This window comes from Podarcis muralis, chromosome 2 (assembly GCF_964188315.1).
Source record: "Podarcis muralis chromosome 2, rPodMur119.hap1.1, whole genome shotgun sequence".
In the NCBI taxonomy this organism is placed as follows: Eukaryota; Metazoa; Chordata; class Lepidosauria; order Squamata; family Lacertidae; genus Podarcis; species Podarcis muralis.
In genome coordinates, this window is record NC_135656.1 from 15,626,146 (window position 1) to 15,651,276 (window position 25,131).

The 25,131-nt window shown below is 46.9% G+C and overlaps 1 protein-coding gene and 1 long non-coding RNA gene across 3 annotated transcripts in view; one reads left to right on the forward strand and one right to left on the reverse strand.

Annotated features, from left to right (window-relative positions):
- On the forward strand, positions 1-20,130 carry GPD1 (glycerol-3-phosphate dehydrogenase 1). 2 transcript variants are annotated; one of them, XM_028710740.2, is made up of 8 exons: positions 1-159; positions 5,514-5,691; positions 10,047-10,187; positions 11,992-12,130; positions 14,451-14,563; positions 15,154-15,387; positions 18,229-18,335; positions 19,005-20,130. In XM_028710740.2, the coding sequence occupies exons 1-8, from the start codon at positions 119-121 to the stop codon at positions 19,099-19,101; spliced, it is 1,050 nt and encodes a 349-aa protein (XP_028566573.2). In that variant the 5' UTR covers positions 1-118; the 3' UTR covers positions 19,102-20,130. The 2 variants fall into 2 exon arrangements, with proteins under 2 accessions (XP_028566573.2, XP_077780053.1); XM_077923927.1 differs by lacking the exon at positions 1-159 and adding an exon at positions 3,845-3,928.
- Positions 11,444-25,131, reverse strand: part of LOC144326885 (uncharacterized) — an 18,865-nt gene continuing 5,177 nt past the window's right edge. The window contains exon 2 of the long non-coding RNA XR_013391770.1: positions 11,444-13,978. This is a non-coding gene — a long non-coding RNA (uncharacterized LOC144326885). The remainder of the gene's footprint in view (positions 13,979-25,131) is intronic.

Sequence of the window (25,131 nt, forward strand, 5' to 3'; positions counted from 1 at the left end):
GAGAGGAAAGGGTGCGCCCGGGACGCGAGGCGGGGCCGCGCGGCGGAGTTTATAATGCCTCTCCGACGGCGCGGCAGCGAGTGGGAGCGAGCGAGCAGCCTGCTGACAGTCCGCCGCGATGGGAGGCAAGAAAGTTTGCATCGTGGGCTCCGGCAACTGGTGCGTGGGCGGAGGGGGGGGCGCGTGGGGGGGGGAGGCAGCGCTGCTGCAGCTGCGGGGGAGGCGCTGCAAGTTAGGACACTCGCGGCTCAGGTTAGGACACTCAAGTTAGGACACTCGCGGCTAGCAAGCGCCGAGCCTCCTTTGCACGACCCTCTTGCATGCCAGCCCAGCCGAGCGGGGTCGTTTCTTTGCTTTTTTTCGGGGGACGGAGCTGAAAGCTGACTCCTGTTGCTCATTGTGATGTGGGGGGGCTCTCGACTTTTGCGCCCCCCCCCCCGCCGACGCCGCCCCGTCCATTGCCGGCCAGGACTGAAGGTGGTAGTGAGAGAGGTGAAAGCTATTGCTTTGGCTTTATAGCTTAAAAAAACCAAGTCGCTTAAAGCGAGCGCTGCCCTCGATCCCTCAGCAACTTGAACCATAGGAGCCAACAATATAAAATATGCTGCAATATAAAATATTTGAGGGGACGCGCACTCTCCCCCCAGTTGATGAGCATTGCCATTCAAATAATGTGCCGTCTTATGTGATCGATTATGTGGCGTGGGGCTTACCTGGTCCCCCCACCCCAATATTTTATTCGAGTTGGCACCCCCAACGTGGGGCTCACTGAGATGAAGAGTCTCCTGCTGTGGCGTCTGAGCTATCCTAAGTTCGTTGCGCCCTTAACCTTTGGGTTAATAAATGGCGGGGGTAGGAACAGGTGCCAGCCAGATTCGCTTTCCCTCTGGTGAGACTTTCTGCCATGTCGTGGTTTGCTTGCCAGGGGGGCAGAGGGAGAGGGAAGGAGCCCCCTAGTGCTCGAGGAGAGAGCGCCCCTGACTTGAGTCTATTTCTGGAGCCTCTTGTTAGTATCACTCTCTCGAAAAGAAGCTCTGTGCGCTGCGAGGCAATGCCTTCGTGGCTTTGCTTGGTTGTGTCGGTGCTTTAATGTCCTGCAGCCAGTGGCGTAGCGTGGGTTGTCAGCACCCGGGGCAAGGCAAGTAATTTGTGCCCCCAAACCCGTGGATTTGCGCCCCCTAACCCGTGGATTTGCGCCCCCTAACCCTAACCCCCAGATGTTGCGCCCGGTGCGGCCGGCCCCCCCTGCACCCCCCACGCTACGCCACTGCCTGCAGCTGCTCTTATTATTATTATTTTTACCATCCAGGATATGTCAGAGACAGGGGACACGGCAGGGACGCGGGTGGCGCTGTGGGTAAAACCTCAGCGCCTAGGACTTGCCGATCGCATGGTCGGCGGTTCGAATCCCCGCGGCAGGGTGAGCTCCCGTCTTTCGGTCCCAGCTCCTGCCCACCTAGCAGTTCGAAAGCACCCCTGGGTGCAAGTAGATAAATAGGGACCGCTTACCAGCGGGAAGGTAAACAGCGTTCCGTGTGCGGCTCTGGCTCGCCAGATGCAGCTTGTCACGCTGGCCACGTGACCCGGAAGTGTCTGCGGACAGCGCTGGCTCCTGGCCTATAGAGTGAGATGGGCGCACAACCCTAGAGTCGGACACGACTGGCTCGTACGGGCAGGGGTACCTTTACCTTTACTTAGTCCCGGAACCGGCTTTCAGTGCTAAAGCTTGACTGTGCAACATAGGAATACTTGCATGTATCTTTTGGGGCATGTGCAGAGCGCATATTTGGACATGCGCTGGAGGGTTACTATGGAGCGACCTCAGTGCATTTCCTCGACACATCAGGAGCAAGATGGGAAAGCTTCCAGCTTCAAGAGTTGGAACTCTATAAGCCAAGAGCAAGTCTCTCCATGGGCACCTATGTTTGCATATGTACGGGTTCTAGTTATAATAAGCAATCTTGTTTAAATTCTTCTCTCTCCTAAGCACAAGTGAAAGCCTATAATGCTAATGTGAGAGATTTGTACCTGTTTGTGCATTTGGAGATGCATGTTTGTAGGCCAGACTTCGCCAACACAGTGTTCTTCCTAGGTTTTGGATTACAAATCCCATCATCCACAGCTTGGTGGCTATGGCTGATGGGATTTGTAGTCCAAAACATCTGAATGGTCCTAGGTTGGCGAAGGTTGGTCTAGACTCTTGGTTTCTTACTATTATAATTTAGCTGACTGGCGTCTTTAGATATATAAACGACTACATTACACAAACGGTGTGATAGTACACTGAAGAATTGCACACCTCCTTGGAAAGAGGGGGAGGAACCAAGCTTCTCTAAAGAGGCCTTTAAGCGTGTAATGCACATAGATTCAGGAACGTACTAGTTCACATAACACACACCTAAGTTGCTGCAAGAGGGTGTGGTGATAGCCAGAAGCTCAAAGGGGGATTAGAGAAATCCATGGGGGAGCTATCCATGCCTATTAGTCATTAGGCAATATACCAGAAACTGGTGTGTTTGAGCAGTAAAGAGTTATTGCATTCACGAAAAATTTAAAACACTTAATTGATGCTACAAAAAAAACCCCAGCATAAAATACGGTATAAAGCGTAAATAACAATAAAATAAAAAATCAATTTAGGGGATTCGACTTTATGGGGTTCTTCTATCTCAATACTTTGGAAAGCAAATGCATAAAAAGAGTGATGCTGGATCATACCAAAGGCTTGTCCAGTCCAGCTTTGTGCTTCGTACTGTAGCCAAACACATACAGGGGAGCCAAGAGACCTCACCCCACTTTCGTTCCCCAGCAACCGCCATTCAGCGTCACATCACAGCCGTTATGGCTTTTGATCCTTTTTTAAAAGCTTCCAATTTGGTGGGTGTCACTAAATCTTGTGCTAGCGAATTCCATAGTCCCAATTATGCACTGCTTCCATTTCTATTTCTTCACAATTCCCCCCCCCCCATAATCCATATACTGTGGTACCTCGGGTTAAGTACTTAATTTGTTCTGGAGGTCCGTTCTTAACCTGAAACTGTTCTTAACCTGAAGCACCACCTTAGCTAATGAGGCCTCCTGCTGCTGCCGTGCCGCCAGAGCACGATTTCTGTTCTTATCCTGAAGCAAAGTTCTTAACCTCAAGCACTATTTCAGGGTTAGCGGAGTCTGTAACCTGAAGCGTATGTAACCTGAGGTACCACCGTATTCTGTTCCCATCCCATCATGGTGCCTAGCGAGAATTTAAACAGAAGAATAAGGGGGATTCTTATTCCTAGACAGAGCCTAGGACTTGCCGATCAGAAGGTCGGCGGTTCAAATCCCCGCAACGGGGTGAGCTCCCGTTGCTCGGTCCCAGCTCCTGCCAACCTAGCAGTTCGAAAGCCCCTCAAAGTGCAAGTAGATAAATAGGTACCACTCCAGCAGGAAGGTAAACGGCATTTCCGTGTGCTGCTCTGGTTCGCCAGAAGCGGCTTAGTCATGCTGGCCACATGACCCGGAAGCTGTACGCCGGCTCCCTCAGCCAATAAAGCGAGATGAGCGCCGCAACCCCAGAGTCAGCCATGACTGGACCTAATGTTCAGGGGTCCCTTTACCTTTATGTTGTTCAAAATGAACCATGGAAAGAGAAGGGGTCCCTTTACCTTTAAAGCCACAGCACCACAGCACACTCTGTGATCCGAACTATCAAGCCGGCTGGGAACTTGAGGCCAACCCTCCCCAAGAACTTTGCCACTTTGGTAGCTGGTTTCCAAGGGGATTCTATTAACTTGGAGGCCGCCATTGGCTTGTGAGAGGAGGCAGCTAACAGTAGTAGGACTTCTGGAAGGTGGATACTAACCTTGGCATCCCCAAGTATTTTTTTCTTTCTGCAACTGGGTGAACAGCAGCCTGCCGAATGCGTGCGTTACAAGCCTCCGTTGCAAACGTAATGACTTGAGCATTGCAAATATGTCTTTTGTGTGTTGTCCTTTGGGGGCCAGGGTTGGAAACGTTATGGAAGATTTGGAGGGGCACAAAGTTTCATGAACAGCAATGACTGAGGTGCATGAGCCAATTGGTGGCTGTATCAGGGCCTTTCCTATAGCCTGGCAGTGCCATGTTAGAGAAGCCATAAGGAACTGGTTTGCAGGCAAAGCCTCTTTAGCTGATTGAAATATACTCGGAGTCGAGAGTGGATTTTATGCTCTTTATTCAGCTCATAGTGGTGAGGAGGAATGGAAGTTCCCCCAGAATGTCTGCTTTATATACATTATTTACACAATGGGCCCCACGTGATTGGCTAATTCCGGGATTCACCTGTAGGCCAATCAGGTTGCGGATTCACTTCCACCTGGAGCTGGATTGGGTGGCTCCTGTAGACCAATCTGACTGCTGCATTCTGGACCCTATTGTTCTAGGACCAATCAGACTGCTGCATTCTGAATCCTATTGTTCTAGGACCAATCAGACTGCTACATTCTGAATCCTATTGTTCTAGGACCAATCAGACTGCTGCCTTTTGGATCCGATTCAACTCAGTACAGAACACTGATGGTCGCACTTGGCGGTGGGTTGCTACTGATGGGTCAGCCGCAGTGGGGTTGACCCAGGACATTATCCATTTGGGCCACACCATTTGGGTTCCCGCCCTGTGGAACGCCCTCCCATCAGATGTCAAGAAATAAAGAACTACAGTCGTATCTTGTTGCTTGAATGCCCTGGTACTCGTACGTTTTGGCTCCTGAACACCGCAAACCCGGAAGTAAGTATTCCAGTTTGCACAAGTTTTTTGGAAGCCGAATATCCAACGCAGCTTCCGCTTGACTGCAAGAAGCTCCTGCAGCCAAGCAGAATCCGCATCTTGGTTTTTGAATGGTTTCGAGAGCCGAACCGACTCCCGGAATGGATTAAGTTCGAGAACCAAGGTATGACTGTCTCTGACTTTTAGAAGACATCTGAAGGCAACCCTGTTTAGGGAAGTTTTTAATGTTTGATGTTTTATCGTGTTTTTAATATTCTGTTGAGAGCTGTCCAGAGTGGCTGAGGGAACCCAGACAGATGGGTGGGGTATAAATAATAATAATAATAATAATAATAATAATAATAATAATAAATTATTATTTATTATTACTTTATTTTATTATTTATTAGGGTTGTGATGAGGGTGAAGACACCCACTGGGTGATCAGTTGTAGGCTTGCTCCTGGGTGAGATGCTGGAAGGGGGAATGTGTGCTAATACAGAATCCAATTGCGCAGTGGAAAATTGGGGAGCTGTGGCGAGAGCATGAATGCAGTTCATGAATTCATACTCAGTGTGTTTGGTGGGTGATTTTGTTGATTCATGATGTTGGATGTACCGTATTTGTCAGATCATTCTTTTGTATTTATATGCTCTTTGCTGCTTTGGGAGCCTTTGGGCAGTGTACAAATGAAATAACCTGCTAGAGAGATAGGACTTTGAACTTTGAAGGGTTGCATTCTTTCTCAGTCTTGCATACACTCTCTTTTGTTTCTTCTCTCCCCCTGCAGGGGTTCGGCTATTGCCAAGATTGTGGGCAGCAATGCAGCCAAGCTGGACAAGTTTGACACCACAGTCAACATGTGGGTGTTTGAGGAGGAAATTGGTGGCAAGAAACTCACGGAGATCATCAACACACAGCATGAGAACGTCAAGTACTTGCCAGGCCACAAGCTGCCCCCCAATGTGGTGAGCTCAGAAGCCGGGGGGGGGGGGGAGGGAGAGAGAAGGGAAGCAATGTGTGGGCAGCGTGGTAGCTGTATTCCAGGCTAGGCCAATGTGTCACTTGCCTCTCTGTGCCTGCAAGTCAGCCTAGAGCCTTTCAAAAGGTCAAAAACAGCCTCAAGGTCACAATAACAATAATAAAATTTATTATTTATACCCCACTCATCTGGCTGGGATTCCCTAGCCACTGTGGGCGGCTTCCAACCAAATATTAAAAACAATACAGCATCAGACATTAAAAACTTCCCTAAACAGGGTCGCCTTCAGTTTTAAAAGACACCCTCGCAGCAGATGTCAAGGCAATAAACAACTATTTTACTTTAAATAGTTGTTTATTGCCTTGACATCTGCTGGGAGGGCGTTCCACAGGGCAGGAGCCACTACCGAGAAGGCCCTCTGCCTGGTTCCCTGTAACTTCACTTCTTGCAGTGAGGGAACCGCCAGAAGGCCCTCGGTGCTGGACCTCAGTGTCCGGGCTGAACGATGGGGGTGGAGACGCTCCTTCAGGTATACTGGACCAAGGCCGTTTAGGGATTTAAATTTTAAACACTTTGAATTGTGCTCGGAAACGTATTTGGGTGCCTGTTGCAGAAAATCCAAGAAGCATCAACCGTGGGGATCCAGAAATGTAAGAAACCGAACAAAGCACATTTTCCCATCCTTTAATGGCATCTCAGTATTTGCCTTGAGTTGTGTTCAAACCCAAAATTTCAAGTACGTGTGCCCCTAAGATTTCTGGGAACTGTAGTTTCCCTCCTCACATAGCTACACTTCTCAGAAACCTTAACAAATGACAGGATTCTTTGAGTAATTAAAGCAATGCACTTTAAATGTATTGTGTGCATGCATCTGTAAGCCCCGGCAGCAGAAAAGCTCCCCCCCTTGATATTTGTCCTGAATTTGCATTTACGCATACAAATTAGCATATGCACATAAATATATGCCATAGACTTGTGCCAAGAAACGTGTACCTAACAATGTTCCTGACTGTGACAATGGGAAGTATTTGTCAGTCTGTTGCAGTACATGTATCTAGACTAGGCCAAGATAAATTATGGGATTCCCAATAGCTGAAGTTGGTCTCTTGTTGGGGGAGTGGAGTGGACTTAAGCTAAACTAACTCCCGTCGGTTTCAAGAGGAGAGGAAAGCAAGTGTTCAAATATATCCTCTTTTAGAATTTGTGAGGACTTGAGACGCGCTTAAGATTTGGCTGGAACACGCTGAATGTTGAGAATCTTGCTTATTCCCTCCCACATAACTCTGAACAAAGGACTCTTTTGTTGGAGCATTTCATGCTTTCTGACTTCTTGAAAACTTGCACCAACTTCAGTACCTGAAAATGTACAGTGCGGGATACACATTGAAAGGTTATAGGGGGACGTGGGGAGGAAGAATCACATGCCAAATGTGGCTCAGAAATAACAATGGAAGAAGCAGTTGGTTTTAAAAGGGGCAACTTTCTGAAGTACCTGTTGGAGAAGCAGTTTGTCTGCTAATAGGCTGGCCAGTTTTTAACCTCGCTCTTGAGGATGAACAAGATGCAGATTAGGCTTCTTCCTATTGGAGGGGAGCTTTGAGCAGGAGTAAGCATTCAAACTATAGGGACACGGGTGGTGCTTTGGGTTAAACCACAGAGCCTAGGACTTGCCAATCAGAAGGTCGGCGGTTTGAATCCCCGTGATGGGGTGAGCTCCCATTGCCCGGTCCCAGCTCCTGCCCACCTAGCAGTTCAAAAGCACGTCAAGTGCAAGTAGATAAATAGGTACCACTCCGGTGGGAAGGTAAACGGCGTTTCCGTGCGCTGCTCTGGTTCGCCAGAAGCGGCTTAGCCATGCTGGCCACATGACCTGGAAGCTGTATGCCGGCTCCCTCGGCCTATAGAGCGAGATGAGCGCTGCAACCCCAGAGTCGTCCACGACTGGACCTAATGGTCAGGGGTACCTTTACCTTTACCTAAGCATTCAAACATGAAATCTACAGTCAGCAGTGTGACTGGTCACTGTTTGGGAAGGACCTGTGTGTTTTGAGCTATCTCCAATTTTCCCTTTTGGTCTCCCGGTGCTAGCCAAAGCCAAGTTCCCAATTGAATGAGACTCCATTCCTGTTTCATCAGCTTTCTACTGGGATACTTTAGCATATGTGTTGTGTTGTGCCATAGTTACACGTGCCAAACCCTAGCCAGTGGTAGGAGGAAAATGGCGTTGCTTTTAGGAAGTCAAACCCACTGCCGTACTCTGCATGTAATTCAAAGAACAAATAGTTCCCGATTCTGACTGTGGGACTGATGTGTGTATTCGTTGATTCCAAATGTGCTGTTTCAGGGAAATGCATCTATAGGTATGCAATAGCTTCTGGAGAAGTTCTTAGCAAACAAACAAGGTGGCCAATAAAGGTACATCTCAGATATATGCTTCTCCCATATATCTCACCCCCCAGACAAGTTAGATCTTCTGATGGAATCCTGCTGCTCCAAAACCATCTCATGTGCAGGGCCTTTTCAGTCGTGGCTCCAAAGTAGATCTGAGAGATCTACACAGACTCCTCTCTGCTGCTGTTTTTCTGCATGAGTTTTTATTTCTGATTAAGTTCTGTTGACCAGCTACCACTGCTTTAGTTCATACCACTTTATTTTAGCCACTGTTTTGTTGTTTATCTGGTTTTATTTTGTGTGTGTATCCTCCTGCTATTTTGGTGACCTTTTAATTTTGCTGTAAAAGCAAATCGTATAACCTTTTTGGGTGAGCTATGGTATACAGATTACTATCAACTGACAATGGATTATTTGTGTCAAGCCTGGAAGGGTCTTCAAGGCCCATGTAGTAATTTCCCTGGGCCTCCTTCCTCCTGTCAGACCCAGAGGAGCACAGCAGGGTTGGCTTGCGCCTCTTCCAGGAGAATGAAGATCAAGGAACAAGTTGCCTTGGCAACAAAAGTAATAAATAACCTTCTCTCTGCCTGCTAACATTTCCCAGTGCTAACAGAGTGTCAAAAAGCCCACTCAATAAAAACACATGCTGGGAGATGGCAGAGAGATTAGATGTTACACTAGGCAAGTCTTGTTCATTGAGCACAGGGTTCAAATACCTTTTATGTTGTTTTTTAATAAGATCTTCCCCATGCCCCCCTCCTTCTCCAATACTTAGCGGGTGGCACTGTGGTCTAAAACCACTGAGCCTCTTGGGCTTGCCGATCAGAAGGGCGGAATTCGAATCCCTGCAATGGATGAGCTCCTGTTGCTCTGTCCCATCTCCTGCCAACCTAGCAGTTCGAAAGCACACCAGTGCAAGTAGATAAATAGGTACCGCTGCAGAGGGAAGGTAAAAGACGTTTCTGTGTGCTCTGGCTTTTTGTCACGGAGTCCCATTGTGCCAGAAGTGGTTTAGTCATGCTGGCCACATGACCCAGAAAGCTGTCTCTGGACAAACGCCAGCTCCCTCAGATTGAAAAGCTAGATGAGCGCCGCAACCAGTCACCTTTGACTGGACTTAACCGTCCAGGGGTCCTTTAGTGTACACACACACGTATCTCTGCTTAAATCAGGTGTGAGGAGCTCCCACCAGCCCCAGCAGTTGCCAATCTTCTTTGGTTAGGACCTTGCTCGTTTTTCATTTTGGGGCTAACAAAACACGGGCCACAGTTGTTGCATACATAAATAACATTTCCTGACACCTGAGGATTTCAGTCTGAATTATCCTCAAAGAGAAAGGACTCTGGTTTCTCAGCCAAAGAAGGTCCCAACCAAAGAAGATTGGCAATTTAAGTTGACAGAATATGCACAACTTGCATACTTAACATATACAATAAGAGAACAAGAAGAACATTTAGAGAAGATTGGAAAACGTTTGTTGAATGTATGGAAAATAATTGTGTCCACTGAAAACGCTGGCAGCATTAAGATAAAATCAACAGTGTGAATAAGTTGAAGCAATAATGGAATACTTAATGGTATAGTTTTTGTAAACTATGCAGGGATTTATGATATGGAACCATGGAAAGAGAAGGGAAGTCACTGATATCTTAAGGATGTAAAATGAGTATTTTAGATTGTAAAACAGAAAATTTTAATATATATATAGAGAGAGGACTCTGGGTTTTTTGGAAAAGTAATTTATGCAAACATTCAGCTTTCTTCAAAGGCATTTGGTTACCCTAGTGCAGAATTTCCTAGGATTTGTTGAGCATGTGTGTCTTATGAGAGCTGCAAACCTTTCTTCCACCACCATCACCCTTCCTTGCTCTCACTGATCCTGCTCCCTTGAGCTGCCTAGACTTGTTGTTGATGCCATTCTTTTCTCCAACTCGCCCCCAACTGCTGCAGGTGGCAGTGCCAGATGTGGTGAAGGCTTCAGCTGATGCAGACATCCTTATCTTTGTAGTGCCGCATCAATTTATTGGGAAGCTCTGTGACCAACTGAAAGGCCATACCAAGAAGGACGCGATTGGGGTCTCGCTCATCAAGGTGTGAGTTGGAACTAAGGGTTGGGCTGCTCCGAGCAGCTGGCTGGAGATGCAACCATCCTAGGAACTAACTGGGGCAGGTTGCATGAGTTTGCTTAGATGAGCTGAGAGGCAATTGGGTGCGTGTGCTGTGTGAGAAGGATAAACACACACAGAACGGGCTCACGAAAAGCCTGTGGGAGAGTGGGGAACACCCGCATGGGACACAATTCCCTATGGTTACTCAATGACTGTGATTTATTGAGAGAGCATATAACAGATTATAGCATTGCAGCAAGCTTAGTCTTCCCTGTTGAGGCTCCTGGAAGTATTCTTTGACTCTTGTGGTATCTTCAAAGTTTCAGGCAAATACTAAGTTCTTGGACTGAGCACTTCTTATTTAATACTCACATACCGAAAGGAGGGATCAGCAGCCCTTGAACCAATTTTACTGCTCCCAACACCCAAAATTACTGTAGTTATTGTAGGCATATTGTATGCCGCCTTTTCCCCAGACTGGGACGCAAGGCAGCTTATATAGACAAAATTTGTTGCTTAGCTGTCTTAGACGCTCCGTGACCCCATGAACCAGAGCATGCCTTGGAAACTCTCACTTCTCAAAGCTGCTCATTTTTTATGTCCAGGGAGTTTTCTTGACAAAATACTGGAGTGGTTTGCCAGTTTGTTCTCCAGGTGGATCACATTTAGTCTAAACTCTTGGCTATGAACTGCCCGTCTTGGGTGGCCCTGCACGGCATAGCTCATAGCTTCTCTTGAGTTATTCAAGCCCCTTCGCCACGACAAGGCAGTGATCCATGAAGGGGATAGATAAAATAGAAACAGCCAAAAACATAGGAAAAAAACCTATCGTTAGAAAGCAATTAAACACACACATTGGGACGTGGGTGGCGCTGTGGGTAAAACCTCAGTGCCTAGGACTTGCCGATCGTATGGTCGGCAGTTCGAATCCCTGCAGCAGGGTGAGCTCCCGTCTATCGGTCCCAGCTCCTGCCCACCTAGCAGTTCGAAAGCACTCCTAAGTGCAAGTAGATAAATAGGTACCGCTTTGTAGCGGGAAAGTAAACGGCGTTTCCGTGTGCTGCGCTGGTGCTGGCTCGCCAGCTGCAGCTTCGTCACGCTGGCCACGTGACCCGGAAGTGTCCTCGGACGGCGCCGGCTCCCGGCCTCTTAAGCGAGATGAGCGCGCAACCCCAGAGTTGGACACGACTGGCCCGTACGGGCAGGGGTACCATTACCTTTACCTTAAACACACACATATACACAAAATATATATGATTTTAATTACAATAAAAACATCACAGCACCAAGAGTTTGGATTTGATATCCCGCTTTATCACTACCCTAAGGAGTCTCAAAGTGGCCAACAATCTCCTTTTCCTTCCTCCCCCACAAAAAACACTCTGTGAGGTGAGTGGGGCTGAGAGACTTCAAAGAAGTGTGACTGGCCCAAGGTCACCCAGCAGCTGCATGTGGAGGAGCGGGGAATTGAACCCAATTCACCAGATTACGAGTCCACTGCTCTTAACCACTACACCACACTGGCTCTGCCAGCCTTTTCCTTAAAACTAGTCAGTTCCCCAAAGCCTGTTGGAACAAGAAAGTCCAACAGCAAGGAGGGAGCCAGTCCATTTTCTCTAGGAAGGGTGTTCCAAAGTCTGAGAGCAGCCACCGCTAGCCACAACATCTACTGTATGCTGTTGCATCTCTTTGGGGGATAAGGATGCTCTCAGAAGGACTATGGGCTACTTGAGGGATCTCAGCAAAGAGCTACCCCACTGACCACGTCATGTTCTGTTGAATCCCAGGGTGTGGATGAAGGACCCGATGGTCTGAAGCTGATATCGGACATCATCCGCGAGCAGCTTGGCATCGAAATGAGTGTGCTTATGGGGGCCAACATCGCCAACGAGGTGGCCGACGAGAAGTTCTGCGAGACCACCATTGGTATATGAGTTTGAGCTTATTCCTATGGCTAGCTGGGCGGTGAGAACCTCTCCGAGTGGGCTGCTCATGTCAAGGTCTTCTGTTCCTCCTTACCTTACCAGTGCCACCACTAGATGCCTTGGGCCTACTGAAGCTTGTGTCCAAGAGCAGCTCCACAATAGTACATTAGAGGCTTTGGTTCATCAAGTATAGACAACGAATAGGGAACAGGTGACACTTCAGATGCTGCAGACTACAACTCCCATCGGCCATGACAGCTGAGCCTGGTGGGAGTTGGGAGCTCAGCAACATTTGGAGGGCCACAAGTTCCCCATCTCTGGCATAGATGGTATGATTTTGCCACATCTCACCTCGGACACAAGGGACATTGTTTTAAACCCACTACAGCATGTGAGGAAACCGGTGTGTCTCCTCTGCCCGAATTGCTCTCTACTCTTGCTGCCATTTAGCTTTCTCCCTCGCCTGCAGTGGCCCATGGGGATCCAGGTATGAGCCACAGCAAGTGGAAAGGACTTGGAAGGGAACATGGAGAGCCCTGGCGTCTCTCCCTTGCTGTATGTCATATCTGTGTCATGTTAATAACACTGCAGGGGTTTCAGAAGGGTCTGAAAACGTTGTCTTTTTATATGAGCCTCCCAGCTGTGATTGTTTTATTCGCTAGATTGTTCTGTTTTTTGATTTACATTATTCACCCGTTGTAGGGTGGTGGTGGTGGTTTTTTTAAAAGTTGTAAGGAGCTTTGATTTAGTTTGCTTAAATATGTCACACTGATTAGGTTAAAATACACCACATCACTTAAGGAATTAAGCAAGTTAACTACATATCCAGAGCAAAGGGTGTCCTTGAAACACCTGCATGCATATTCCTGAAGGGGTTAAGCCTTCTTGAGCTGTGGATCCAACACATGAATGTGGATGTTGAAGGAAGCACATTGGTTGTATTGGCTTCACACAACAGCGGCAGGGAAACACGGAAGAACCTTAGCAAGTGCAACCGTGTAAAAGTGCAGAGCTGCTCTTGGCCATCGCTAGGGGTAACTGTAATGGCCCACTGCCCTGTTACTCTTGGTTGGATCCAGTAGGGGGAGCAGCACAAAGAGGATGATTCTTCTTCCTCTTTGGCGATCATTCATAGCCGAGTAAGATTGTCTTCCATGGGCAGCCAATTTTCAGAAGGACAGTCCACAGGGCATTAAAGGGCAGAGAGGATGTGGAGATACATCAACAGGAAAATTGGTCTTGGGCGCTTTATTATACTACATAAAGGAACATACGAAGCTCCAGGATAGAGTATTTGCCCCTCTAGCCCAGTATTGTCTACTCCCCATTGTCAGGGGCTGTCCAGGGGTCTCGAGCAAAGATGGATCTTTCCTGTCACCTGTTGTTGTTGTTTAGTCGTGTCCAACTCTTCGTGACCCCATGGACCAGAGCACGCCAGGCACTTCTGTCTTCCACTGCCTCCCACAGTTTAGTCAAACTCATGCTGGTAGCTTCGAAAACACTATCCAACCATCTCATCCTCTGTCGTCCCTTCTCCTTGTGCCCTCAGTCTTTCCCAACATCAGGGTCTTTTCCAGGGAGTCTTCTCTTCTCATGAGGTGGCCAGAGTATTGGAGCCTCAGCTTCAGGATCTGTCCTTCCAGTGAGCACTCAGGGCTGATTTCCTTCAGAATGGAGAGGTTGGATCTTCTTGCAGTCCACGGGACTCTCAAGAGTCTCCTCCAGCACCATAATTCAAAAGCATCAATTCTTCGGCGATCACCTGTTAACCTGATCAATTTTAACTGGAGGTGGCAAGGACTGAATGCTATGCAAAACATGTGGTCTTCTGCTGAGCTACAGTCTCTCCCTGCAGAGAAGAGGAAAGAAGAGTATCTGATTTGTTAATAAGTTCCAGGTTCTTCAGAGAGCAACTGGAACAAGCTCTATTCACCTCCAGACACCTTCAGTGCAGCCCCCTCCCCAGCCAGAGTTTCCCAGATTTGTCATATTATTTGTTAATTACAGTTACAAATGCCCCTTCTGTTGAACCACTGCAGCATTATAAAGCATGGAACCCTTCTTTTGGAGCCCCCCCCACCCTTATACTTGAGCCTGATAATTATACTTCTAATTTTGATAACCCTGGGGGAGGGAAAAATGAGGGATCCATTGGTTGCCATGCAGGTGGGGAGAGTGGAGGCATCATTCCCTCTGGCAATCAGAAATGCTTCCACTGATGGAAGCATCAGAAGAGTGAGATGTCCAATTCCTCCCTTGGGCTTCAGAGAGGCAAGGAGCAAGGCAGTGTCTACTTATGCCCATGTCTTACCTCTTTGCAGGCTGCAAGAACCTAGAGCACGGACAGATCCTGAAGGAGCTGATGCAGACGCCGTGTTTCCGAATCAGTGTGGTGCAAGAATCGGACACCGTAGAAATCTGTGGTGCCCTCAAGGTGTGGGAATAACCAGACTACCAGCGGTTTGCTAGCTTCCGCATGGGGTGTGGCTTGCTGCCAAGGGAGGTCTCTGTTGGCACGATGGAATTGCACAGAAGAATGGGAGACCTGTGGCCTTCCAGATGTTGTTGGGTTCCCAACTCCCGCGAGCCCCAGCCATCATGGTCAACTGTCAGGTATCATGGGATCTGTAGTCCAGCAACATCTTGAGGGCCTAAGATTCCCCACACCTGGCCTAAAGCTTCTGTTGACCTCCCAAGTACATACGTACGTGCACACAGAGTCTGTACAACTCTAGATGCAAAGTTATGACTGTTTGGGAAGCCATGCTGCCTCACCAGGGAGCAGGAGCAGGTGGGGGACTTGATGGGAGCTTCTCCAATGAAATGCGCTTTACATTATATGCTTGCTGGAGGGAGGTGGTTTCTACAGAACCCATCTCTGCTGCCATCCTTTCATGGAAGCCATCATTTGTAGCCCTGCTTAGAACAGCAAAGGTTGGTCTGTCGACTCCCTGCCTTAAATAGTTGCAAGCCTAGCGCCGGCCAGAGCCTTTTTGGTTATCAACCTATGTTCTTCTTCCTTAGAACATTGTGGCTGTTGGGGCTGGTTTCTGCGACGGGTTGGGCTTTGGAGACAACACCAAGGCAGCGGTAATCCGCCTGGGCCTGATGGAGATGATCGACTTTGCCAAAATCTTCTGCAAGGGCTCCGTCAGTTCTGCCACGTTCCTGGAGAGCTGTGGGGTCGCCGACCTCATCACCACCTGCTATGGGGGCCGCAACCGAAAAGTGGCAGAGGCTTTTGCCAAGACCGGCAAGGTAAGTAAGCATTTGCATAGGGCTCTTTTTAAGGTTGTCAAATATCTCTCAAGGAAAACTCTTACTGTAGTGCAATAAGACAGTATTTCGCAAAGCTTTTAAAATCCCACTTTATGCAGTGCATAGAGTGCTTCAAACATCGGTAATTCAAAATGCTGTAAGGGAGGCCAGTATTATTTTTCTATATTCAATGCTTTTTTTTCCGACACAAAAAGGTGCCAGAACACACCTCCCTCAGAAGACACACTCCAGAGCCCAAAGAGCATCTCTTCTCCTTGTGATCCAGAAGCTTGTTGAGGGGATGCTCAAGTTGAGGTGAAGGGAACCTTCTGTGCTTCAGCTAAGCACCTTAAAGCGCTCCCCACAAGCGCCTCTCTAGCTTGTGTGAGTTGCAGCAGCTCGGGGGCTTGCTCAGGTGAGGTGCAAAAAGTTACAAAAAGAAAAAAGAAAAAGAAAAAATACAAAGTAAAAACAGTTAAAAACAATTCAATCTTTCCGTGTCTTATCTTTCCTTCGCTTGTTCCCCAGACCTCCTCGCACCTCCCTTTTTTGTATCCAGTTCAATTAGTTGGTTCAGCAAATCCTTTCCCTCTTTGTTTTTATCCTAATCTTTAATCTTAATATATTCTAACTTTAAATTATCACCTGTTAACAAACCATTTTTGCACATCTTTATAACATTACTGCTGAAAACCACTTAACTTAAATCCAACATCATTCTAACATTCATTAATTTTACAATATTTCTGTAAATAGTCTTTAAATTTCTTCCAATCTTCTTCCACCGACTCTTCTCCCTGGTCTCGGATTCTGCCGGTCATTTCCGCCAGTTCCATATAGTCCATCACCTTCATCTGCCATTCTTCCAGGGTGGGTAGATCTTGTGTCTTCCAATACTTTGCGATGAGTATTCTTGCTGCTGTTGTGGCATACATAAAGAAAGTTCTATCCTTCTTTGGCACCAATTGGCTGACCATGCCCAGGAGAAAGGCCTCTGGTTTCTTCAGGAAGGTATATTTAAATACCTTTTTCATTTCATTATAGATCATCTCCCAGAAGGAATGTGACCTGTTCTAGCCTGGAAAAGAGAGGTTGGTCACCTCTCTTTACCAGGCTAGAACAGGTCACATTCCTTTGGCTTTGCTGAGGCTCCTCATCATATGATGATGTGGTGGTTTATTTATTGCCTTAATGCCAAAATAGTCTTCTAATCAGTTTGCAATGATGAGACACCAATCACACACGCATTAAAATACAAACATCCATCATTAAAATGTACAATGAAACAATCCTATTGAAAGGTACATGGGGAAATGGTTTTGGAAACCGAAGAGCTATTCGATTCCAGGCAGCTGCTATGAGAGCAACAGCCACACAGTTCCCAGCCAATGGCTTCCAGGGGGTAATTCTAGCCAGAGTGCAGTGAAGACTCCTATCCTTGACTTCAAATTCGAGTTGGGCATTAAAGAGAGAGAGAGAGAAAAACAGTTGGGTTTGCACAAAATATCCACATCCCTTGCCAAGGACATTTGACTTCAATCTTTGTTGCAATGCTTGTTTTGATGTCAACACCGGGTATTTCACAAAATTTGGGAAGCGGCAGCAATCGAGATCTGCAGGGTGACTGCAGGGAAGGAAAGGTGGACTAGCAAAGCTTGACACCAGGGCAGGCCTGATGGCGCAAATGCTTTCCTGGGGCAACAGTATTTTGGGAACATAGTAAAGCAACATCTAAGAGGCAAGCTGCAGGATTCCTTGCAGTAGATGCCAGGAAGCTACTTGCATATTGTGTGTAGAGGAGAGGTTTGGTTTAGGCTGGCCTTGATTGATACTGTCACCTCTCTACAGCTAAGCATACTGGCCTGGCCAGTATCTGAGTTGTTATTTTTTAAAAACAACAACAATCAAGGAATAGAATATATAAATTTCAGGAAATAAATATGATGTTTTCATCTCCAGCAAGGATATCTCACACATTCTTAGAACATTTAAACTGGCTTTGTACTTCAGCCGCTGCCATGGCTACTCCCAGGGGTGGGTGGCGCCGTGGTCTAAACCACTGAGCCACTTGGGCTTGCCAATCAGAAGGTTGGCGGTTCAAATCCACGCAATGGGGTGAGCTCCCATTGCTCTGTCCCAGCTCCTGCCAACCAAGCATTTCGAAAGCACACTAGTGCAAGTAGATAAATAGGTACCGCTGTGGCGGGAAGGTAAATGGCATTTCTGTGCGCTTTGGCATCCGTCACGGTGTTCCATTGTGCCAGAAGCGATTTAGTCATGCTGGCCACATGACCCGGAAAGCTGTCTGTGGTCAAACACTGGCTCCCTCGGTCTGAAAGTGAGATGAGCACCGCAACCCCATAGTCACCTCTGACTGGACTTAACCGTCCAGGGGTCCTTTACCTTTTACCTGTGACTTCTCCCAAGGAGTCATGGGATGTGTAGTTGGTAAAGATGCCAAAAAGTCTGTTAGATCCCTGCTACAGATATGCACACACCTTGCTGAACTGGTGTTCAGGGATGAGAAACCTGTGGCCCTCCAGCTGTTGGTTGGACTACAACTTCCATCATCCCTGACCACCGGCCATGATACCTGGAGCTGATGGGAGTCAAGTAACATCTTGAGGACCATAGTTTTCCCATCCCTGGTTTGCAGGTTCCCCAGGGCAGAGAGTCCAGCATCTGAATCTCTTTAACTCTGTGTGGGATAAGATATGTCCAAAGAGAAGCACAGAGAAGGACGTCCTTCTCTGGATCAACCTTCTAGGATTCGCCCAACTTGGGGAGGAAGGCTGTGCCATGCAGCCACTCATACTTGGAGATCTGTCTTGCATCTTGCAGTCTATCGAGCAACTAGAGAAGGAGATGCTCAATGGGCAGAAGCTGCAGGGCCCTCAGACATCAGCAGAGCTGAACCACATCCTCAAGAGCAAGAATCTGGTCGACAAGTGAGTCCCGTGTGACCTTTTTTTTCTGTTTTGCTTGCCATCAATATGTATGCTGCAATGGCACCCATTGGATTGGTGTAACAATCAGCAATGGGCTTGTTTCTAGGGCTGTACGCAAATTCTTGGATTGGTTGATGAACTGATTACTCAATCCACCAATTCAATAAATTTGCATGTTACCAAAATCTAAGTGCGGGAGGTCTATTTCGAGATAATAAAGAAAATGTGAATTAACTGACTATTTAATAAACAAAAGCAACCACTTGTGGCTGGAAGTGCCAGCTTTAATTTTCGTCTCTTTTGTTTCTTGCAGTGGCCCTTAAACCCTCATCAATTAAAACTGGCTGTATACAAATAAAACTCTACTCAGAAGTAAGTCCCACTGAGTTCAGAGGGGCTTGCTTTCAGTTAAGTGTGTGAAGGACTGCAGCCTGAAGCTCATCACTCTATTTATTTGCACTTCCAGAAGTACAGGGCAACAACACACCCCTAAGACCTCATGAAGTTCCATATTTTATTTACAGGCAAATCACTGGTCCCTCCAATGCTCTTCCTAGTGTCACAGCAGGTTTCTCAAACTCACCCTTTTGCAAGTTTTCATTTTCCTAGCAAGCTTTGCTACCTGTGTGAGAGTTAAATCTCATTTACCGTCTTTTCTCCCCACTGCAGATTCCCTCTTTTCACCGCTGTCTACGAGATCTGCTACACTGGCAAACCTGTCTCCGACTTCATCAAGTGCCTGCAAAACCATCCTCAGCACTTTTGATGGGCTTCCAGTCTCGCTCCTACAAAGAAAGGGGTTTGGGAGGACTTCCTGTTTCCCCACTGCCATCCCAACACGAGAAGAGGGACCCAACACAGAGCACAGGGCAAACAAGGGAGGACTCATCAAAGAATCATAGAATAGTGGAGTTGGAAGGGACACTAAGAGTCATCTCAATGCAGGAAACACAGCTACATAATCCCAGACAGATGGCCGTCCAACCTCTGTTTAAAAACCTCCAGTGAAGGAGAGTCCACCACCTTTTGAGGTGGTCCGTCCCACTGTCAAAACAACTCTAACCACCATGGAGGTACTGGATCAACTCTTTTGCCAGGGAGTTTCTGCCATTTACCAATCTCACCTTAAATGGACAAAAGTTGCCTATGTTGAGTCAGTCTCTTGTTTTGCTCTTCTTAGATTCCAGAGCATCCAACTTCTCGGCACACACAGCAGGCAAAGCTTTGGCTTTTATCTTTTCTCTTGAGGAGAGAGAGAATTTCTTCTGCCTCTTCTCTGTCACATTTCTCCGACTTGATTTTGACTTCTCTGGGTTCAGGCTTGAACCCTGCCGGTTTTGACTGCCTTAAGGGCTTGTTGAAAGTCAGTAATTGGGAGAAGGGACAGGAAGCAAATTCCGATTACAGGTAAACCACCATTTATGCACGTTCAATATGTGTGTGGCTGTGCATACATGCATCGCTTCAAACCCAGAAGTTACCTGAAAACAATCACGAAAAGGGGACGAACAGGGTGTCTGCAGGCTTCTTCAAATATACGCAATTTCACTTAAATGAACAGTGCCTCGGAACGTAACCCCTGCGTAAATGGGGGGTTGCCTGTATTATTATTTTTTACTCCATGCCTGGAACGCAAGGAACCCCAGGCATGATTTAAAAATAGCTGCTAGGGTTCTCTCCCCAGACAAGGCTTGACCTCAGCATCCCTGGTATCCATGGGAATGGGAACTGTAGCCCTGAATGTGAATATTTGTCTTTTTGAAAAACAAATATTAAAGTGAGAAACAAGAAATAATACAGATTAGTTGTTTATCATTCGTCAAAGACCTGGCTGAACTTCACAGCACACAATGGAAGGGGGAAGGGGGAATTTCATAGAAACATAGAACTCCAAAGTTGGACGGGACCACACCGATCATCCAACCCCTGCAATGCAGTAATCTTTTTTTCCCAACGTCTACTGACCGAGCTATCCTGCCAGCACAAGGGTATGGATGATTATGAGAACAGAAGAAGCATGTTAGGAATATTCTGGGTATGTTGTTTTGGGGTGGCTTTGGCATCTTGGCCAGAATAATTCTTCAGTTTTAGGGGGCTGAAGATGGATGGGGTGAAGCAAACTCTGCTCATTTCACAAGGCACTTGCTTTCCCAGTGCTGCAGCTGAGTTGCCTTCCTCATTTTGGAGTGACCTTTCCAGCCCTTCCCAACCCCCAACCCCACCCTCCAGCAACTTAATCTGCTGATGTGGCAGGAGTCTCTGTGCCTTTTATTAGATGCTCAGAATCACTGGATACCCTGTGACCTTTCTATTCAGACAGCCCCCAAAAAATTAAATTAAAGATAAATAAATTGGTAGGATGGGAGAGGACCCTATTTCCCACTCCCCAAATCAAAGGTGACACTGGCTCTGAACCTTTTAGTTCAGGAGTCAGCAAACTTTTTCAGCAGGGGTCCAGTCCACTGTCCCTCAGACCTTGTGGGGAGCCGGACTATATATTTTTTTTTGGGGGGGGGGGGGATGAACGAATTCCTATGCCCCACAAATAACCCAGAGATGTATTTTAAATAAAAGGACACATTCTACTCATGTAAAAACATGCTGATTCCCTGACAGTCCGTGGGCCATATTTAGAAGGCGATTGTGCCGGATCCGGCCCCCGGGCCTTAGTTTGCCTACCCATGGTTTATTTTCTACTGGGGGAGATGGGAGGGATCTCCAAATATCAATACCTGCACCCTTCTCCAGGAAGCATTATCCATCTTCTCATATATCAGCTTCCCTTCCTCTTCAAAAAGAAGTTCCAGCCATTTGGTGGCTCATCACCTCTGCTCTCTCGATTCCACAATCAATGCATTTTAAGTCAGGATGCAGCTCTTTCTGCCATCTGCCTAACACACTATCAAGGAGACATACATCACACATCTTTAACTTCCAGCCCCGGGAGGAGAGCAGGGAGCATTCGTGCGACACACCTACACACTGCTCCCAACACTAACGTGTCGCAACACACCATTTGGAAAGCTCTGCTCTAAGGCCAACTCACAAGTAGACCCCATGTGCTCCATGGAAGTACACCTGGCTGTTCCTAGATTGAAAGGGGCCATTTAGGAGAATCAGCAACTCTGTCTGGATGCTGAACATTTTCCAGACCGGCATAAGGACCTGGATGGGTTTGGCTCAGCTAACAGTACCTACAAACCAATACCACTAATGTGCTACTTGCTTTGCAGCGTTCAAACTTCCAGCATCGTCTCCTGTGTAACTTGGCAATGTTAGCAGAATATTACTTAAATTTAGAGTGTAAGAAACAGGTAAACTTCACACCACCCCAACCTCCAAGTAGTGCAAGATTCCAGGGTTCAGTTTCCTTGGAATGAGGGACCACGGAGACCGTAGTGTCTTTATGATATATGGCTTATTTATGCATATATGCAACCTGAGCATACAATGGAGGAGCTCACAGCATTAAAATCACGGGAGTGTATTGTTCCTCCCATAAAGGTACAGGTGTCCTGTCTCTCTTTTGCATCTGGTTACCCCTAACCTTTAGTGGTTCCCAGTTGTACTATCAAGTAGAAGAAAGTAATCCCGATATGGCAGAGAACTCGCATTCACTTGGTAGAAACTGTGTATAGCTTGAAACTGGGTGAGCTGCTCTTTGAAAGTCTCCTAGGTCTACATGGCACTCTCCCTGCCCTTTGCAGTTGCTATAAAAAGGTCTCCCCTTTGCCATTTGGAGTTATGTTCTGCCAGCACAGCAGCCTGTTAAGGGCTGTTCTCAGTTTTAAGAAGGGACAGGCCCAGTGTAAGTGAAGGTATAATATTTACTGGGGTTTGCTGGTACAGAGGCTTGGCACAGGGGTGGACTTTGGTAATATGGTGCTCTGAGTGAGGATAAAATCTGGTGCCAATATTTCTTATTTTCACAAAAAAATCATTTTGGTACAGTTGCATTATTATGGATCTTCTCAACAGAATCATAGAACTGTAGAGTTGGAAGGGACCCTGCGAATCATCTAGTCCAACCCTTGGCAATGCAGAAATATTCAACTGTCCCTTACGGGGATCGAACCTACGGCCTTGGTATGATCAGCACCATGCTCTAACCAACTGAGCTATCCAGTTATTATTCTTTTGTGCCCCTTCAGCTTGGCTTAATGTGTGGGGGAACCGCCTGCATCATCCTAAGTCTGGTGCTACTTGGAACTACTGAGAATACCCTATTCTCCTCTGAGGAGCAGACAACTTTCACCATGTGTTGTCTCACATAATAACGACACAACTCGCCATGCCTGCAATGGACTCAGCTACAACATGACACTTATTTGGCAAGCGCGAACACTGATGCAGAAGACAAAGCCAAGAAGATAAAATTTGGCTCCTGCTAGACTCCTTCACTATTTCCATGGTGGAAAAGAAATTTAAAAAACTGAAAGCCATGCTGGGAGAGACACAAAGGTACAATCAGAAACTAAGATTAGACAGACACCTCCAGGCTATTATTATTTTTTAACTGTGGGCATACTCTGCCACACACCATTAATTGCAACATGCTGCGCATTACCCAGCCAGATGGGTGGGGTATAGATAATAAAATTATTATTATTATTATTATTATTGTTGTTGTTGTTGTTGTTGTTGTTGTTGTTGATCATCCACACATCATTCTGCTTTATCAGTGGTTCTGCGACGCCTCCCCACTCTTAGCTCACTACAGCACAACAACAGCATCCCTCCTCCAAAAAATATAGAGGAAAAATTGTGGTATGCAAAGTTATAGGATTTCAACAGGAAGCTACAGGAAATGCCCTGATTAGAAAGGATGCAGCAGGCCAGCCCTGAAACATTTGCACTGTTATATATAATCACATAGATCCAATCCAATACTGTCATGGCAAATCAAAATGCATGCACCATAAAAAAGATGATGTCTGGGAGCCCCTCGCCCCAAGTGGTAAAGAGAGAACTACTCTGAGCACACTTAGAAATTCCAGACTGCCAACGTGAAATCCCCTTTAAAATCCCAGGGTAGTTTCTCCTTGATAACAGTGGTTGTTGTGTGACTGGGGAGTTGGTACACAAGATCACAAAGCACCAGCTCCTAATTACTAGTGCAATTGGCAGGTTTGCAAGCTTTAGTTAAGTACTTCCAACGATACAGTTCTACACATGTTTACCTGAGAGTAAAGTCTACTGAAGACTGTGGGATTTGCTTCCATGTAAACATGCATGGAGGGACGTGGGTGGCATTGTGGTCTAAACCACTGAGCCTAGGGCTTGCCGATCAGAAGGTCGGCGGTTCGAATCCCCACAATGGGGTGAGCTCCCGTTGCTCGGTCCCAGCTCCTGCCAAACTAGGAGTTCAAAAGCACGTCAAAGTGCAAGTACAGTGGTACCTCGGGTTAAGTATTTAATTCATTCCAGAGGTCCGTTCTTAACCTGAAACTGTTCTTAACCTGAAGCACCACTTTAGCTAATGGGGCCTCCCGCTGCCGCCGCAGCATGATTTCTGTTCTCATCCTGAAGCAAAGTTCTTAACCCGAGGTACTATTTTTGGGTTAGCGGAGTCTGTAACCTGAAGCGTATGTAACCTAAGTATATGTAACCTGAGGTACCACTGTAGATAAATAGGTACCGCTCTGGCGGGAAGGTAAACGGCATTTCCATGCACTGCTCTGGTTTCGCCAGAAGCGGCTCAGTCATGCTGACCACATGACCCGGAAGCTGTACGCCAGCTCCCTTGGCCAATAAAGCGAGATGAGCGCCGCAACCCCAGAGTCGTTCACGACTGGACTTAACTGTCAGGCGACCTTTATCTTTTTAAATATACATAGGCTCAAGCTAAACAGGGGCACCAGATTTGGGGGGCTGAGACAAGGTATGCAGAGGTATGCTCTCCACCCCTAAGTCCTTTCTTAACCCACCCAAGGGCTACGCTTGGTCAGCTGCCAGAGCAGCCTTTCCTCTGGGCCACCTACAGATCTTGAGACATATCAAGTAGCCCTGTGCTGGCAAGGTCAGCAACATTTTAGGGTAACTATAAATAGCAGCTCTAGAGCTGGCAGCCCAGGCCAGCAGAGTTTTAACTATTGCACCTCTCCATCATAACAAGGTTCTTCACTCCTGCAAGAGCAAATCAGCTCAAATCCTTATTTGGCGGCGGTGGTGGTGGTGGGGGGTTTGAAGGTCTCACCTAAACTGGGAAAAAAAGTTGTGGGCAACTGCTTTCCTAGAATAGTTTAGCAGGAAAATGTATAATTTTTGTTGTGGTCTGATAATGTTGCTTTTTAAGTTAGCCACTGAGTGTTTTGGGAGTTTATCCTTTTAATGTGTGATGTTTTAGTATGTTTTTATATATGTTGGAAGCCGCCCAGAGTGGCTGGTGCAACCTAGTCAGATATGTGGGGTTTTATTATTATTGCATCCTCCATGCACTGGTACTGTCTGCACAGAGGGAACTGGATTCAGAGGCCAAGACTCCAAAGAGCAAGGCTTTTTCTCAGCCAGAACTCGCAGGAACTCAGTTCCGGCACCTCTCAGGTGGGCACTGTTGCCATTATAAGAGAAAAATAGCACTGTCAAAAAGAATATCTTTATAATATTTTGTCCTACCTTTCTACAGTGGTACCTCAGGTTAAGTACTTAATTCGTTCCGGAGGTCCGTTCTTAACCTGAAACTGTTCTTAACCTGAAGCACCACTTTAGCTAATGGGGCCTCCCACTGCTGCTGTGCTGCTGGAGCACAATTTCAGTTCTCATCCTGAAGCAAAGTTCTTAACCTGAGGTACTATTT